Below are 17,837 nucleotides of genomic sequence, written 5' to 3'. Positions count from 1 at the left end.
TCCCCTCACCCACTTCTAAACTTCTCTGTGACTCTTGCAAGTTCAAGGACACACTTTCACTTGTGGTGTCCCATCTGTCTAAAACTTATCTCCTCTTCTCCCTAAGCCACTGAATCAATTCTTTAAATCTCACCTTAAAACCTCCTTGCTCTCTTTAACCTATGATTCACAACCTCTGGAAAACATTTTTGTGATATCCTTTATGAAGCATGCACAGTAAAAAGGAAATTTATTGTAGTTCTGCTGAAGCAAGCTATACTCAAAGTACTAATGTGACTGTGGATTAAGGGTTCTGTAGAGTCCACTCAAGATAGATTGACCCCTGCAGAATCTATTGAAGTCTGAGTATTTACATCCACTCACCTAAAACCTCATAGCTACACCTTTGCAGGCTTATAGGCTGTTGTCTTTCTTGCCTTTGAACTGAACTTTACTCCTGATGTCAGACGACGCCACTGAGTTTTGCCCAGCTTCAACAAGGTGCCTATTCTGGGCCCAGTGGAACTGAATAAAAGGATGCAGTTCCCTTATCTGTCCCTCCAGTGACCAGTACCATTTCCCTCATCCTGACTTTAGATGCTCTCCAAAGAGAACAGTAGTAGAAATGAAAAAAATCACAGCACTCCTCTGTTGATCCAACTAAATGAAAGTTTCGTCTCTGTTTCCTTATCTAAGCAGACTGTGATAAATGGCAGATACAGGTGTCTATTATAAAATCTGAGCAAGACAAACAATTTGATCTTAGATTGGTTCTATCCAATTCAATGAGAGGATGCAGGGAGGCAAACTCACAAAGCCAGATGGGCTACACAGTGAGGGGGTGCTCTAAGAAAAGATATGCGTGAAAATTAGTAGGATGGTGTGGCACAAACCATATCATCCAGAAACTCATGTGAATGGTACCTATTTATAAGGCTGGTATTCCTCCCCATTCACGATGTACTCATCATTGTAGCAGGTAATTTTCTGTACTCCTGTTGAAAAGGCCATTTAAATCTAGTTTTTTTGTTTAGCTCAGAGAAGCATTTTATGCTTATGCTCGTTTTTATGCCCTGGAATAATCTTGGGATGGAACTTGTTACCCTTTTTATTTAACTGACACTTGCTTGAATTTTGGGGTTTTATTTTCAAGCATTTTGTACTGGTCAAAGAGCTAGAAATGGAAGAAGAAAGCTCCAGTTCACATTCATGTGACTCTCAGAGTTGTGACTTGAAGGAAACACTCCAAATATTTACAGCTTGCAATATATTTTTCAATGTTGATAATATATGTGTTGGAATATATTAAACTGTGTGCATGCAAAAGACATTATAAATGTGGACACACATATTCTTCATACAGGAAATCACAGAGATAGAAACACAGACACAAATGTTAATGTATTACAGTTAGCACCACACTACTGAAATACAGATTGTAGCACAGGCGTACAAGCAAAACCTTTCTATCTCCTGAGTGATTACTGGTATATGAGGGAACAGTATAAGAGGAAACAGACTTTGCAGAAGCAGGTATAGTTTCAGTGGAGTTATTTTCATTTGCCATGAAATATGGTTGTGTACGGGCAAATCTTTTTGACTGCTGTCTGTCTCTGAAAAGTATACAAGCTTTAACTGAATTGGCAGTCAATTTTGATAGAAATATTGTTATGCAAAACTCTTTCTAACAAAAGGTGTTCTGAACGATGACTTTCAGATTTGTTATTCTTCCTTTATGGACCTACAAATGGGGAAAAAAACAAACCCAGAGTATGAAATGAGGATTTCATTATGAAATGAGGATTTCATTAATACTGTATTGCACCAGAGAGTACAGCAATACTGTATGTGAGTCTGTGTATGAGGGGTAGCTGACTAAGGAAAATAAATGGATTAAAAATATAAAGGTCCAAATCCTTACTTTTTTTCTGGTGCTCTCAGTCCGTTACCATCAAACCTGCATTTCTTACCATATTCTCATACTTCATTTTCAACTTTGACTATATTTTCTAGGCATAGAAAAACATAACAGATAGGCACTCCAGGAACAATGGTTCATAACAATAACAAGTAACTATAATAAATCATAGATCTGTTGGGGAGGTCCAGTGCATCTAGGAAAGTTATGACTAGCATTTATTCTAGCTCTAAATCCCTGTAATTCTAAGGATGCTGTAATTCTTTAAACTGACTTCACTTCTTGAAAGTTCATATTGTCAAGTAGTTTGTGATCATATTGACTTCAACTTTTGTAGGTTGTTACCACTTAATTATTGCAGGTGTCTCAAAAGTATAATAAGTAAATGTAAAATATTGCAGAAAAAAGTTAAACCAAGATAAGATTTCTATTTGATTTATAAGCAGTAGAGTTTGGAATGCTTTTTTGTTGTTGTTTGTTTTTACACACACATCAAAATAAGTAAATAAAATTAAATACTCACTCCTGTTATGTAACGAGGTCTGTACTGGATAGTTCCAAATAAGCCAAGTATGACTATAATAATGTGTATAAAATTTGCCAGGATGGGTGCCCACTGATAACCAAGGAAGTCAAATATCTGCCTCTCGAGCACAGAAACCTATGATTAAAAAGAAAAAGCATAAAGAGATTAGGACAGACCAGGAAACATCTATTAGGGCATTTCCCCTTCCCATAACCAAGATAATTGCCCTGAGTTAAAAAAAAAACTTCTGTCAGCAGTAAAATGAAATAAGTTTGCAATGTTTCATCTTCTTGTTTTAATGAAAGCTGCATTTCTCACTGACAGTTTACTGAGTTATATTCAGTCAGCTGAAATATTCATGTGGGCAATTCTTCCGAGATACTAAACTGTTCGCTAGGATGGTATGTTTGCAGGAGGAGAAACACAAATCATTTTGTTATATACACCAGCAAATGCTATAATGTTCTAGGGTATCTGTGCTGAAAATAAGTGGCATGCTTATGACATCTCAGCTACTTTGCTTCCACTCAGAAACACCATCCTTCAGCCTAGTCCTGTCTCTTTTTTTCCATTATCTCCCTACCTTTTGATTTTTTCTCTTCCCTCTATCCCCAGCTATCCTGTCAGTGGGCTTTTACCTGTAACCAAATGACTTTTTGACCTGGTTCCACTCATAATGACTCTAGTTCACCTCCTCCCACTGTCACAAACATCAGCTGAAGTATAAGATATTACCCAAGACTCTAGATACATAATTTTAGAAAGTGAATTAAGGGACAATCTTGGGCTGTTGATGACAGTTTTCAAGCAATACCATTCCAAGCAGATAAATTAGTGGAAAAACTGCATTTCTAACAGTATCAGTAGAAATAATTTCAGAATTTCAGAAATAGTAGGTGTCTCTTAACTGGTGTTTGGATTATGTCAGAATACAGCACTGCACCCCACTCCATTGGCAGAATGGCATGTTTTGACAAAAATAATACTGATGTGAATATTAGAAGGCAATGTAATGGTGAAGTGAATTTAGACAGAAAGGGTAGGGATTTTCTGTGACACCATTCCAACAATTTCACTAACTGGAATGGTGAACAGATGAGTTTCATGAAAATTTTAATAATAAAAATGAAAAAAATAATGATAATAATAATAATAATAATGACAACAACAATGCCAACATCACACACACAAAAGAAAGAAATAAAAAGCAGTCTATTACTTCATAAAGTTTCATTAAATGACAGGTGACTATTTACTCAGTTTATATTATGCTGTGGATTAATTGAATTAGGTGTATCTGCCACACACTCCTTTCATTCAAAAATTAACACCTTTTATGATGAAGTACTAAATGAATAATTAACTACTGTTCACCACTGTTCTTGCATGATATAGCTATGGGAGAGTTTTTCAATTTTCATGCCGCAGTCCACTGCCACACCAACACTTTCTTTTGGAAATTTAGTAAGAAAGCTTGCCATTAAAAAGACAGCCTACACTTACACCAGCGTTGCAAATGTAAAGAGTGTTAATTATATAGTACTTATTGGAATATGTTGAACTTTAAGATAGGGATTGTCAAAATAACCCTGGGGAAGTTTATCAGCCATATCATTTTGAATTTGAAAGTTCAGGGTTTCATGTCAACCACTGAATTCCTCTCTACAACAAAAATTCCTTTCACACAATGCATCCCACTTAAACCCAGTCTTGGTATTTTGCCTACCATTTTATTTTACAGATTTATTGACAGAAAGAGATTCTTGTCCTACATCATCCAAGATCTTAATGAGCTGATTTGTGCTACCCTACCACTCTCCCTAGCAAAGCAACATCAGAGTTCCCAGAATCCCAAGACATAATATTCTAATGGTGACAATGTGATAAAGAAAGAAAAGGAAGGCCAAGCAGTATTTGGAACTTCATGAAATCTCAGACTATCTGTGTTTCTAAGTTTATCATTAAGAAATATTTCCTTGACTACTGATGTAGTCAGTTATATAAAAAAGACCAACAAGCGGCATAAAGCAGAGTTATGAATGTCTGTGTGAAGTCTGTTAGGGGTATCAGCAAAAGACCTGCTACATCTTAGTGCTGTTAAACAGGTAACAATGGGAAAATGCTCACTCTGAGCACAGAGCTCTTATTTTCATCAGCTAAAGAAAGAGTAAATAAGAATAGCAAAGTAGTAGCAAAAAGAGTATAGACTGTACAAGCTTCTAGTATAGTAATAGTAGGGATTCAGCAAGTAAAAAAATACATGGGATGATGCAAATCATTCAGCCAGTAGGAAATCATACAGCTAAGTATGCCAATTATAGAGGAAAATTGCAGGATGGTAGCTAATTATACAAAAAAGTAGAAAACCTAATATTCCTGCTGCAACTCTAAGTTAAAACTGCACTATCATGCATCAGGCATGTTTTGTTTTGGTGTTTGGGTTTGGGGTTTTTTTTGGTGAAAGACGCAGCAGTTCCACCAAAAACTTGTTTATGGCGCTGTGCTAAATAAATGGATATTCTGTGCAGATCTTCACTTCCTACATGCCAATGTACTACTTTTTTTTTTCTTTTTTTTTGATGACTAGCAATTTCTTCAGTATCAAGCAACCACTGCCTCAGATTTTGTGGCCATGTTGACATTTCTGGTGGGGGACCTACCAGAAAGCCTGGCATGCAAGGCAGTGGATAAACGTCGGCTGTGCAGAACAAGGAGACAAGTCTGCACAACCTCTGTCCCTGTGTATCTACCTCACATTTGCCATAGGCAGACTTGCTATTAGACTTTCTTCTGTCACTCCAAGAAATCAGCTGTGTGGAGGGCCTGCTGGATATGTGAAATGGCAGCATTCTGGTAGACTGTGCAGAGATAAAATGCTGCGGAAATGCAGCTGCTGTTCCTTAGAAGATCAAAAGACTGCAGCAACATGCATTGCAGACTTATCAAATGGAAAATATAGGAGAGAACGAGATCTTTATTCTCACTTCCTGAAGAGATGAAGGTGGAGAGAAAATAAAAACAATCGACAAACAAACAGTAAAATACTATGGACTTTCTACACGCAGTTACTTAAAAAAAATCTCATTGGGTCTGTGTTTCTAAAAGGGGAAAAATGAAAAGTAGGACAAAGTACAGACCAAATCTATTAAAAACAGTATTATGTAGCTTCCTCCTCTTCCACAGATGCCAGAATCAGAAGGGATTTCCTTACATATCAAGAGAAAATATAGACCTGATTTTGATTTTTTTTTCCTTTAATTCAAAAACTTAAAATTTTTGGTTAAAAACCTGCACTTCTTTCTCCAAATTATATCCACCAGCTTCAGATGCTTAATGATGTTTCAAGGACATTACAGAGAGAACGGAAAGGACTGACAAGGAAATATTAATCTTTAAAGTCTAGGAATAGATAAAGAATTGTCCATTTTCTCTCTTCTTCTTCTGGGAACAGAGTTTAAAATGAGAACAGGAAAGTGGAAAAATTGATACTTTGGATGAAAAGTACACTATGGTAACAAAAGAAAAAAATGTTTTAATTCAGCTCCATTTTAATAATGCAGTGAACCCAAAATTTAGGGTTATGGAGAGTCAGTTCCTAATGTTTGAAAATAAACATCCACCACATTGTCTTCTTAGGTTTCCAAATAAATAAAATATCATAGACAGATTATCTTACGTAAGCACTGATAAAATTATAGAAGAGTTAAGGGTAATTGCAGAACCATTTTTACTAATGCATTGTTTTTTCCAGACTTCTGCTAACAGTTTTAAATATAAATACAAACCAAACCCAGTCTGTATACCGTCAAGTTGGAATAGCTCAAACTATTTCCAGATTCTTGTCAGAGGCCAGTTGTTAATAGGTTAACAGTGTTACTGACCTTGGGGGATCTAAGAATTGAATTTCTGGAGGATAAAGAAAACCATTTTGAGATGATCCTTAAAGTATATGATTGGACTAAAATTTCAGACAGGAACCACAACGGAGAAACTAGTCAAAAGATGATTTATAACACAAACTCCAAAATGGAAAATGACAAAGTGCCTTTCCTCGGAAAGCTCCTTGAGAAGAAACTCAACCACGACTTCTTCACAATGATACAGAATCACAACTTTGCACTGATATAAATTAAAGTGCACACAAGCAGGTATGTACAGCCCCCGCCAGCCAGGGCCCTCGGGCAGCACAGAGGCACCCAGTACTCTGGGATCCGGGGCAGGACCACACTCAACTGATGGACTCACCAGCTCAGTCATGGTTACAGGCTCTCAGTCCACTCCAAAGGAGAAGAGAATATTAGCTTAAATCACAGTGAAGGAGAATTAAGCAACCATGGTTTTTATCATGACTGGTGCAGGCTAAGAATGAGCTACAGGAATTAAGCTCTAATCAGTAACTCATTAAGTCCCCTCAGCTCAATTGTGTTGCATCAGATGCCCACAGCTTCTAATCATTTGCTTGTGTTTTTAAGTTAGACATATAGTTTTTTAATGACTTTCAGTTCTTGGTTCTATGGCATAGAAAGTTAAAAAGAACCCAATAAATACAAGTATTTGGGGCCTGTGGCTTATGAAAGAATACTAATGCTAAAGCCTACCTGCATCACATACAACATACCCAGCTAACCCTCCTCCAGCGGTTTCATCATTTTGAGGCAGAATGCATATATTTGTGCCATTCTTTAGAGAGGTTCATTTAATTTTTCATCAAAATTGCAGATAGTACCCTGAGATAGAGGGCCCAGTTACTCAATGAATTCTCCGCAGTTACCCAGCAGAAAAACAGAACAATATTTTGAAAGTCAAATACATACAAAATACACCTACACATCTGCAAGTGTGCATGTGAGTCAAGTCCTTTACTGCAAGACAGCAGGGAAAGAAAAAAAGATTTGGATTTTTCTTTGTAAGAAGAAAGGCAAAACTAAAATGAAGTTCTATGAAGAACTGTGGACACAATGGTGTTCTCAGCACATCTAAAAAAAACCATCACAAGCACAGGTAATTCAAGTTAAAATCAAGAAGGAATTAGTTTCCACTTGTCCATTGGTTCCTTGAAGGAATCCCATATATAATACTAAGCCCCTGTCCTTAATCCGTTTGATGCTGCTGAGAGAAGGAATAGGCCTTCACCGCACTTGATAAGAAGGTAATCATAGTTTTTAAAAAATCCTGTGTAGGACCACATCCCTGCATCATATTGTGTACAAGTGGATTTCTGCTGTGACCTACTGAGGACAACAGGGCTCTCCACGGGTACAGAGTATATTCTAAGTCTCAGCTGCCGCCTTCTCTAACTGAACATAGTAATAATAAAAACCTGGTAAATACAAGCTTTCTACAGTAGGTTTTCTGTTATGTAGTAATGAGAAGCAGAACTATTATCTAAATAACACTTCAGTTATTATTACTCATGACATGAAAATAAGAAAGATTCTAGCCAAAGCTGAGCTGGTGAAGCTGACAGTTGGTTTAAATAAAAATTATTTACTGTGCAGTGAACATATCTTCAGGGTATTATATTCACGATTTATAAACATTTAGACTCCACCATACATACAAGGAGACCCAGTGACTCAAACAATAACAAAATCAGAACCCTGTCTTCCAAGTACTTCCCTGAAAGAATCACCTCCTGTGTGAGGAGGCAGAAAAAAAGAGGAAATTGCTGGCAAAATGCTTGGTCAACAAGTTCTGGTTTTGCAAAATACTTTCTCCACACAAGCTATGAAACACCAATATCCACGAAAAAGAGAAATGATGGGAAAAAAAGGGGGGAGGTCCCTAATTTTACACTGAATGATTTGGTATTTTTAATACTGCTTCCTAAAATGATTTTTAGAATAACCTTATTGGAACCATTTTGCTAGAATTATGATTAAAAAACCTAATTAAATAAGTGTTGCACTTAAGACGTGTTGAATTTTCAAACCTGGAGCAAATACTTGAATTCATGGCAACATTTTACATAGCTACACACAGCTGTAGAGATAATTGTCTCAGATGTCTATAGGTTTTTTTACTGTACAAGACCAAATTCACCTCTGCTAATAACTCAAAAAAACCAACAAAAATTCGGAATTTGTGAGGTATAGTAGTTTCCAATATTCTTGAAGCCAGAAGAGTATTTCAGTTCATTCATTTCAGTTCATTTGTCTTCAGAGCAAAGTGTTATGTACAACTGCACACTTGATCCCAATGACTAGCTTAAATTCGTTGGGTTCTTAAGTTCGTGCTACAGTTTAGATCACAAACATTAACATCACGTTATACCAAAATTTTTGTGTGTGTTTTTTAAGACTGTAGACTTTCTTGTTTCTGGCTGGCCAACACTAACAAGACTTAGATATGTATCAAACCCACATCTTTTCACATGCCTGAAGGAAAATTTGAAATATCAATCACTGTTCTACCAATGAGGCTAAATATTATGAAGTTAGTATTACAGCTAAAGGATCAACTTAAGTAATCGTAACTTAGAGGTGCTAAGAGTTTTAATCCCTGTAAAGTATTTTATTTCCTGTTCATGAACATTTGTAATAACAATTTGTGCATTATTTTGATAAGACATATTTGCACTCCACCAAAACCGGGAAGATTAGGATTGAATGTGCACAAAGGTGGTTCAGACTCAAACTGATAAATTGGGTCAAGTTGAGGTTCATTTTTACATTAAAACCAAGATAATGTTATACACAAAACGCTCAGCTGTCAGGTCCCAGCTAGGAGTACAATAAGCATTTAGTAAAACCTGCCTGTGTGTTTTTTAGGAACATTCAAAATCAGATTAACTGCACACACACGCAAAAAAAGAAAAAAAAAATTATTAACAAAGCATTAGTCACAGAAGATAGAATTCTATAAGAACAGTTTCATATACTTGCTTAGATGTGATTTTTACTTTTAAAAGGCCAGATGTACAGAGTGCAGGCCTGTATCACAGAGACAGAGATGTGAGGGCTGCCTTTTCCCACAGTGCTTCTGAAACTAGAGAGTGCAGGGCAGATGTGGCTGACATCTCTTTGCCTTCCAGCTCAGGCCTGGAAGCAGTATAGCAACATAGTTCCTGCCCCAGCTACAGGACGCTGCTACAAAAGCTGTGCCAGTTTACTGGTGCAAGCTTAAAATAGGATCAAGGATTATCAAAACTGCTTAAATATATGGGGAACCTAGCATTTACTGGAGGCAGTGCTCTGCATTGCTAGCTTCATATGACTAGCTGGTACAAAGTCAGGTAGGTCATTAGTGTGGTCTCGGGCTTGATGCCTACTTTGCTTATGTCAAAGCTTTGCAGAGACAGGTTAGCTGTGACCGTGGCCAAAGGAGGGATCATGATAGATGGGTTAGTGACCACTGGTGGAAATAAGCTTAAGCACTGCCAACACACTCAGCCACATCTTCCCCCATTATGCCATTGACAACGGGAAGATCAGGACCAATCTCTCAGATGTCCCCTTCCACTTCCCTGCCCTACTCCTATTCCTCTCTCTCTCTCAATCCTTTGCATCCTTCTTCTAGCAAGACCATAGAAGCCCTGGCTCTCACACCTCATCTTTAAGGTGACAAAATTCAATTTTACTGACACTACTGAGAAGCCTTGAGCCAATTCTGAACATAAAAATGCTTTTGAATTTCATCTTTAAGGTGACAAAATTCAATTTTACTGACACTACTGAGAAGCCTTGAGCCAGTTCTGAACATAAAAATACTTTTGAATTAAACCTTAATAATATTTTATAATTGTACAATCTGAATTTGCCTGCAGTAAAGCCTGGAAGCAAAATCAAACATTCAGAGAGCATTCAGAAAGATTAGCCTTATCTAATACTTTCAAATTGTTTCTGTCTTTATGGAAATATTTGACAATAAAACAGGTCTCGCTTTCGTTCACAAAGACACAACGAGTTTCTACACAGTGATTCAAATTACAGTATATTACATCTGTAAACTCAACAAAGATGAAGTAATGCTATTATGGAGTTGACAAGAGGATGTATCTAGGGTATCTTAATTTGAGATAGTGAAACTATCTTCTGTGTATGTTTCTTCAGCCAAAAATAGAATGTGGCCTAACACCTGAAAAAAATTACCTTCTAACAACAACAAAAAATTAGTCTCTACTCCTCAGCAGGAAAGGCACACCTGTAAGAAACCTCATTAGCTAAATAATTTTGAGTGGTATTGGCAGGGATCACTCACTATCTCATCAGGACTGAGTCTTGTGATAATAAGAACCAGGCATTCAGTATCAGAGGAATATATCAAGTGAAAATAGCCAGTCTAGAGTCACTATGGTGGTTTTACTTGCATTCAGACATGTAAGAGTGTCCACAAAGCAAGAGAGAGAATGGCAACTAATGCATGTCAGAACCGTAAGGCACAGAGGGCTCCTTGCTTTGTAGTCACTCATTCCACAACTAAACCCGGATAAGCAGGATGCTGACTTTGTCTGACCTTAGAGAAATCTCTCTCTTAAGATGCTCCTGCTGGAATAGTCATTATTCTTACACAGAATATATGAAGCACCTATTACTTTTTCATGCCTTGGCATAGCCTGAAAACTGGCATTTAAACTATGCAGACCACTTTATGGAAGACAGATAATTGACATCAGTTACAGTCAGAAAAGTTTCTAGCTGCTAAACTTTGCCTATTACCTGTGTATAAAACCATTAGTCCTTAAGGAACTCCAAGTAGTGCTGAAGGCATCAATGCATCTGCTCTGCAACATGGCTACCTTAAGTCAGACTTGTCATCTGCTTTCTGCACCAGAGTTCCAGGGACAAGCACAAGGTCTCAGATCTCATCTCCCAGATGCCCAGTGACACAGACCCAGCACCTTTAAATTCAACCACAGCTAGGGAACTCCGATTGCTGTCTACTACCCAGTTCCACAAATGGAAATTTCTATCCTAAGGGTGAAGGGGTTTTTTGTAAAGAAAATGGAATATTCTCATAGGCTAGTTAAAGATTGTTGATTCAACTCAAAAATTGTTAATTAGAGCCAGCCAATTTGCAGCAATTTTCAATATTTCACCGTTTGTATTCACTCTGCTTTGGAACATGATTATAAGGAAAAAAAGACAGCATATGAAACACTCTGTTCTGTCATAGTCATTACAGGAAAACCCTAGGTCATTGAGCAATTGGGATAGGGGTCCCCGTTCCAAACCCTGTGGACAGCTAGAGTGAGTCAGTCAGACATTGCCCTCAAAAAGATCCCATTAAACATTTCACGGAAAACAGGAAGGTTTTTTTTTCTGTTTTTATGAAACAATATGTTTAAATGAGTAGAACTCTAAGCTTTCTGTTTTAAATAAATACAAAACCAATCACCTGCCTCTGGAAAGCACAGCCTCTGTAATATAAGTAAGCAGTACAGATTACAGTCTCATTCTCTTACCTCTACCAACATTAAAACTATAATAAAATTAAAAGGCAGACTGGCCATTCCTTTTCCCTAGCCCTGATGACAAATGTAATGAATAAAAAGCTAGTCTGTAATGACTAATGTAGTAATACTGTATGTTGACCTCTGTTTAGTATGCCAGTTCATGTATGCATACAAATATCTTCTTAAGTACATTGTTTCTGAAATATTATCTGTTTGCAGCCAAATCTTATCAACCTACAAGGTAACAAATAGTGAAAAATGGAGTACTATAATAAAGTTCTGGCTTAAGAGACAATGAATCACAAAGCTCTACTCCCAGTCTCTTAAGACTGTAAAGTTAAAAATGTGAGGTTCAAGGAAAAGGATAAATGCAAAGCTCTGACAAAAGACTAAACACACATGATGAATGCTCGTTATATTCCACAGTGCTAATAGGTGACACTGTATCCCAGTGATGAGAATGGTGTCAAAATATTCCACTTCTGTGCGAGTAGATTGTCCAGAAAACAAAATATAGTTGGATCAAAATTAAAATGTTCAAACAAAAGGGAGAAACAAGAAAGAAAACAGAGATACTAGAGAGGGATATAATGGGCCTTCTTATTTGCATAAATGTTTTACTGCAGTCAATAATGTTTCTCTGATTTACACAGAGATAATTTACATAAACTAATTTGAGGCTAAACTCTAATTTTTACTGGGTGTTTATTTTGTGTAAAGGTTAGTGTTGAGTGTCCTGGATTAAACCCATTTGTTTGTCCAAAATATGCACTCGAGCACAGTAGCAGTCTCTCAGCAGGTATTTTGATGATGACAACATTGTTAAATATCTAAAATAAGATTTTTTTATTTTTTTTTTAATTTGCTTCTATACTTCATATGGTAAATAGTGGTATACTTCTTTGTATTGGAAGAAGAATGACATCAGTTTGCTGACACCAGTTGGTACCTTAATTACATGACGAAGGCTGGAGAAGGCTGCCTAACTAACCTGCATAGCTGACATTATGCTGTTTGTGGAGGTTTTTTGCTTCATAAAAGAGCCAATCACATACAGTAAAACAAAAATTGCTTTATTGTCACAAATCATCATCCCCCCTTCTACATTTGCCTCTAAATCTTCATTTTCCCCACCTTCCAATTTGCTTTCTTTAATTCAGTGCTCACAGCAATTCTTCCTGGAAGCAGCAAAAGCTATAATCTAGAACTGCTGCAAGCTCTCCTCCAGCAGAGCCCTACCCCTGCCAATAGCTGCCATCATTCAAGTGGCACTTGCTGGCATGATAGCACAGAGTTGCAGCAATTTCATTCCACTTTTCCATACCTCATATCCCCAGCAGTTCCAAGGGGGTGATCACCTTGCTGGTTTGATGAGGTCTAGAAAACTCAGCAATAATTATTGTGCTGGCAGGGCTGAAGGCAGCCAGCATCACTAAGGCAGGAATTGGAATGCAGCCCAACCAACATAGCAGAATCTACTAATTTGTTGCACTGACTATTTTGTTGTAAGAAATAATCATGAGCCTTGTGATAGACTATGAAAGGCAAATTAAATTGCCTGAGCCAGACTCTTCTACAGTACCTAGAAAAAAAAAAAAAAAAAAGAGAAAGAGAAAAAAAGAGCTGACAATTTTAGGTTAGCTGCTTAAATCTAGCCATTTTAAATGCTCTGTCTTGTTAGTAAATGACCTCCTGAATTATACAAAAAACAATCATCTATCCAATCATGATCTGTCGAAAAAGAGGTGTTTATAATTGTTTTTGACCAATTTAGTGTGGATTAGACTAGGAGAAGAAGGCTAACATTGTTCAATTTAATTTCATACCATATGCTATCTTACACAAGATTGCAAAAAATCAAGTAGTGGAACTTTTTTCTTATAATCATTTTAGTCAATGTTTTAAATGATGTATGTCTACTGACGTTCTAACCCTTGCTAGACAGTAGCTTTTAATACAATTATTTAGAGGGTAAGTACAATGTCTTTTTCAAAGTGGACTGCTATTATTAATAAAACAATAGGAAAAAATAACATTTACATAACATCAAGTGTCTGTGCATTTCTTAATGGTATAGGTGACCTCTCTAGAGACAGTATTTTTAACTCAAGAAAAGATAATCTGATAATATTGTGTGTGCCGCTTCTCTGCTAAAGCAAGACCGTACCTTTATGCAATGAATGCACCTGCTGGTTCCTGCTTTGTGTTGCATGGCACTGTTTTGACTGGGGTAATGGTTTACCCTGTGGTTCATCTCTAGCCCGATGACATACTGATTAGAACTCCATTTACAATGAAGATGCAGGCAACTGACCTCCCTGGCAAATAGTATAGTTAGGTAGAAAAGGATCTTACGTTAATGAGAACTCCCTTCTTTCTGAGCAGTAAAAAAATAAGCAAAGCAGAGTCAACCTCTTTCACCCCTGCTGCTCCATTACTGCAGCCAAGGAAAGAAAGGATCAATGCCCATTCAAAATGCCCTGCTATTGACAGGTAGTTCTACACTGGAGAGAAGAAGGAATAGATAAAGCTTGTGCACATCTGAGAAAATATGAAGAAAAAACAGGAGTCATCATATTTTCCCTTAATTTGTCTCACTATACAAAGAAAATCATGCCAAAAAGTAAAGTACCAGGGTAAAGTCAGCGTTGTATTTTGGGCAACTAACCAAAGTGCCAGCAGGTTTCTGCCAAGAGCTGCCAATGGTTGTCAGTGCCTATGATATTTTTGAAGTGAAGTTCATGTTCTTGCTTTGTGAGAAGCTCAGGTAGGAACAACTGCTTCCTGCATAGCTGCCCTGCCCTATGTGAAACTGCCTTCCCTGCTGTGGTAAATGTGGCTAAACTGTGATCAAGTCTCTTCCTTCCTCCCCTGCCCAGAAGGAGGTTTCACCACATATGTGGATGTCAAACCCTTACAGCTGAGCAAATGAACCTTCCCCATGGAATGACACTACTTTCCTAGGAAAGAAGACACTGGCCCATCCCAGTCATAACTTCTATTTAGAGAGCAGACGTGAGGCCCAATCTACCTAATTTAGGACCCTAACTTCTGTCTACATTTTATGTATTGAACCTCCACCAAATTTCTGATATACTCAGTGAAAGAATGTGTCTCTGAAGGCCTCCAAAGGGATATCTGATCTGACTAACTGCAGGTTCCCAAGTATGGCAAGCTGAATCTGATCCATCCGTTTCATCTAAAAGAGTTATAATTATTACTAAATTAATTGATACAGCTGATAGTCCCTCAATAAATTGTCAGGCTGTATATCGTTGCAAGGACTGCCACAGATTCCCCATGGGATTCAGACAAAATCTTTTAATCACAGGGTAACACACCTAGGCAGTATTTAAATCCTGATTTCAAGACAAAGTCACTTGGAACTGTAGATTTCATTGACGTTCTCCAATTAATAAGTTCCTATCTTATTTAAATGTTTCTGTATATTTTATTTTGTATATCAGTTTAATCAGTAAGGTGAAAAGTCCTTAAAGGTAAATATTAGTTTTCAGCATTATTATACACTGGACTTTCTCTTCCGCCCTTGTAAAAGGAGATCAGGAACCAGAGGTGACACCAGCTAATGTCCTATCAACAGTCAGTGTGATGGAGTAGACATTTGGTCAAATGTTATTTAATCAGTTTCTTCTCTTCCTGTATTACAGACTACAATTAGGTCAGAATGGGAAAACATTTTGATGAATATAATTTGTTGTGGGAGAATCAACACTACTTTTCCTGAAGGATGTTAAGAATGAGTGACCAAACCTTCCCAGTATACCTGTTCTTCCATAAAGCTTTTGCAATACTGACGATTTGAAGAAAGCATGCTGTCAGAAGAGGTTATGTATAGAAATGCTGAAGTTTTCTGACTATCCAAATTTTCAAGGTAGACAATATTAAAATTGATAGCAAATTGTTGCAAAGGATGTCACAACACTGAATGACTAGGCATCAAAATGGCAGATGAAATAAATTCCTCATAAATGCAAAATGATGTACCTCCCTGGGAAAGAATATTTAACATATACAGTAAATGGTTCTAAGTTAACTATTACTACTCAGGAAATTATAAAATTATTCCACATAGTTAGCATAAAATGTCAGCTTGATGATAAACTAACCCCAAATTTTAGAAATCATTAGGAAAGAGTGGGCAATGAAACAGAACTGCACCATTGGAGAGAGCACCACGCTTGCAGTAGTAGACACAGTAAAACTGGAAAATTCCAAAGAAATATAACAAGGATGATCAGAATGATGGAGGGTTTCTACTGAGGACAGACTAAACCAATTAGGACTCTTGAAGTCAGTAAAGAGAGAGCTGTAAGGGGATATGAAAAGGTCTTCAAAGTCAAGGATGATATAAAGTAAATAAGTAGGGAACAAGTTTATTATTTCTCTTAGTACTAGCCATAGAGGCAGCCATCTGCAATGATGTGAAAAAAACTGAAAACAAAAAAAAGGAAATATTTTTTCACAGAGTGAATAATGAAACTGAGAAAACTATTGTCACAGGCTTTTGTGTTTTAGACAGAAAAAAATTAGAGAATTTTATGGAAAATTAGTCCATTGAGAACAGTTAAAAATAATGGTCTGGCCACAACCTTTGGTTTAAGAAGTCTTATAATTACCAATTGCTGAAACCTGAGAGGGTAAATTGAAGGAATGGCCATGCTGTACAGGGTCCTGCACTGTTCACTAAGCAACTGCTACTGGCTGCCGCTTGAGGCAAGTTTCTGTGCTTGGGTGATCTTTTCTTCTCATCTAATACAGCTTTTTTTATCTTCCATTTGCAGCAGCTTACAGGTTTTGGTTTTTTTCCAATTTAAATTGCAATTAAATTACTGCAAAATTACAAATCATATTAAAAATATGCCCATTGACAGCATACAAGAATATGTATGCTTATGCTTAAACCACAGAATATTATGCCTTCAGACTTTCGAAAGTGTTAAGATTTAAATTGGGTCAGGAAAAAAAAAAGATCTAAAATCATATTGCCTAAACTTACTTATAAAATTACTTTTAAACACTATCATTTCAAAGACATCCCCCCTTTAAATTTCAGTAACAGTGCAGGACAGTAATCTCAGGTCCTGTAAAAAGCTGCTCTCTAGTGGCTAATGGGAAAGACCAAGAATTAGGCGAGTATAACTTGAAATCCCTTCCTTTATTTACAACTCATCATCTCTCTGTTTCCATTTTAATCTCATTGCATGTGTTACATAACTTTGAAGTTGAACAACACGAGTTCAAAAATTTTGAAAAATACTGTAAAAGGCTCCACTTACTTACATGTCAAGATATAGGGCAGGCAAAGGGAGTGGGCAAAACTGCGGCACAAGTCAAGTATTTATGGATAAAATGAAACTACAAGAAACCTCGGGCCCAGTTTGGATTTGTCCATCCTTTGGGACTTGTAACTTTTGTCTACCCTGGAACAGGTATTGATGTGTTGATCCCACTAGGCTATTCCTCTTCAATTGTTCTGCTTCTCTGTGGTCATTAGCAAGCCTAAATAAATAGATTTGGAAGTCTGTTGCTGTGTCTTTTCTCCAAAGATTCTTGCAAAAGGACATGAAACGCCACTATCTTAATTTTAAAAATAAGGACCTGAAGAATGAGAAGGACAGAGACCTATCAAAATTCACCCAAACAACAGCTGACTGTTCCAGCATGGAGAATAGCTGACATCCTCAGTCCTGCTGAGAGTCCTAACTGGTGAAGTATACAGCCTTTGGTTGCACACAACTTTTAGGTAGCAGTTTCCTTTCATTATCAAGAACCAGAAGAGCCATCTATCCATTTCTAAAATACATCTGTTACCTGTATTATTACCTAGCTCTAAAAATGTATTCCATGAAAAAATGGAAGACTGTGAGGTACATTAATAATAAGGTGATGGTGTTCCCGATGCTTTAAAGGCATCCAAAATATGAACATTTCCTTATTTTAATTAGCCCTTTAATGGGATGAACACTAGCCAAAAGGTGACACATCTGGTAACTGCTACA

General features: G+C 37.0%; 1 protein-coding gene across 3 annotated transcripts in view; it reads right to left on the bottom strand.

Moving 5' to 3' along the window:
- Positions 1-17,837, bottom strand: part of NKAIN2 (sodium/potassium transporting ATPase interacting 2) — a 561,467-nt gene that overhangs the window by 307,501 nt on the left and 236,129 nt on the right. For all 3 annotated transcript variants that reach the window (XR_012653077.1, XM_075046873.1, XM_075046874.1), the window contains exon 2: positions 2,421-2,558. Coding sequence is in view for 2 of the 3 variants with exons in the window: in XM_075046873.1 (XP_074902974.1) it covers positions 2,421-2,558 (138 nt within the window). In the remaining variant the exon portion in view is untranslated. The remainder of the gene's footprint in view (positions 1-2,420; positions 2,559-17,837) is intronic.

This window comes from Buteo buteo, chromosome 15 (genome assembly GCF_964188355.1).
Source record: "Buteo buteo chromosome 15, bButBut1.hap1.1, whole genome shotgun sequence".
NCBI lineage: Eukaryota > Metazoa > Chordata > Aves > Accipitriformes > Accipitridae > Buteo > Buteo buteo.
The sequence above is the reverse complement of the archived record's forward strand: the minus strand, read 5'-3'. Positions and strand labels throughout refer to the sequence as shown.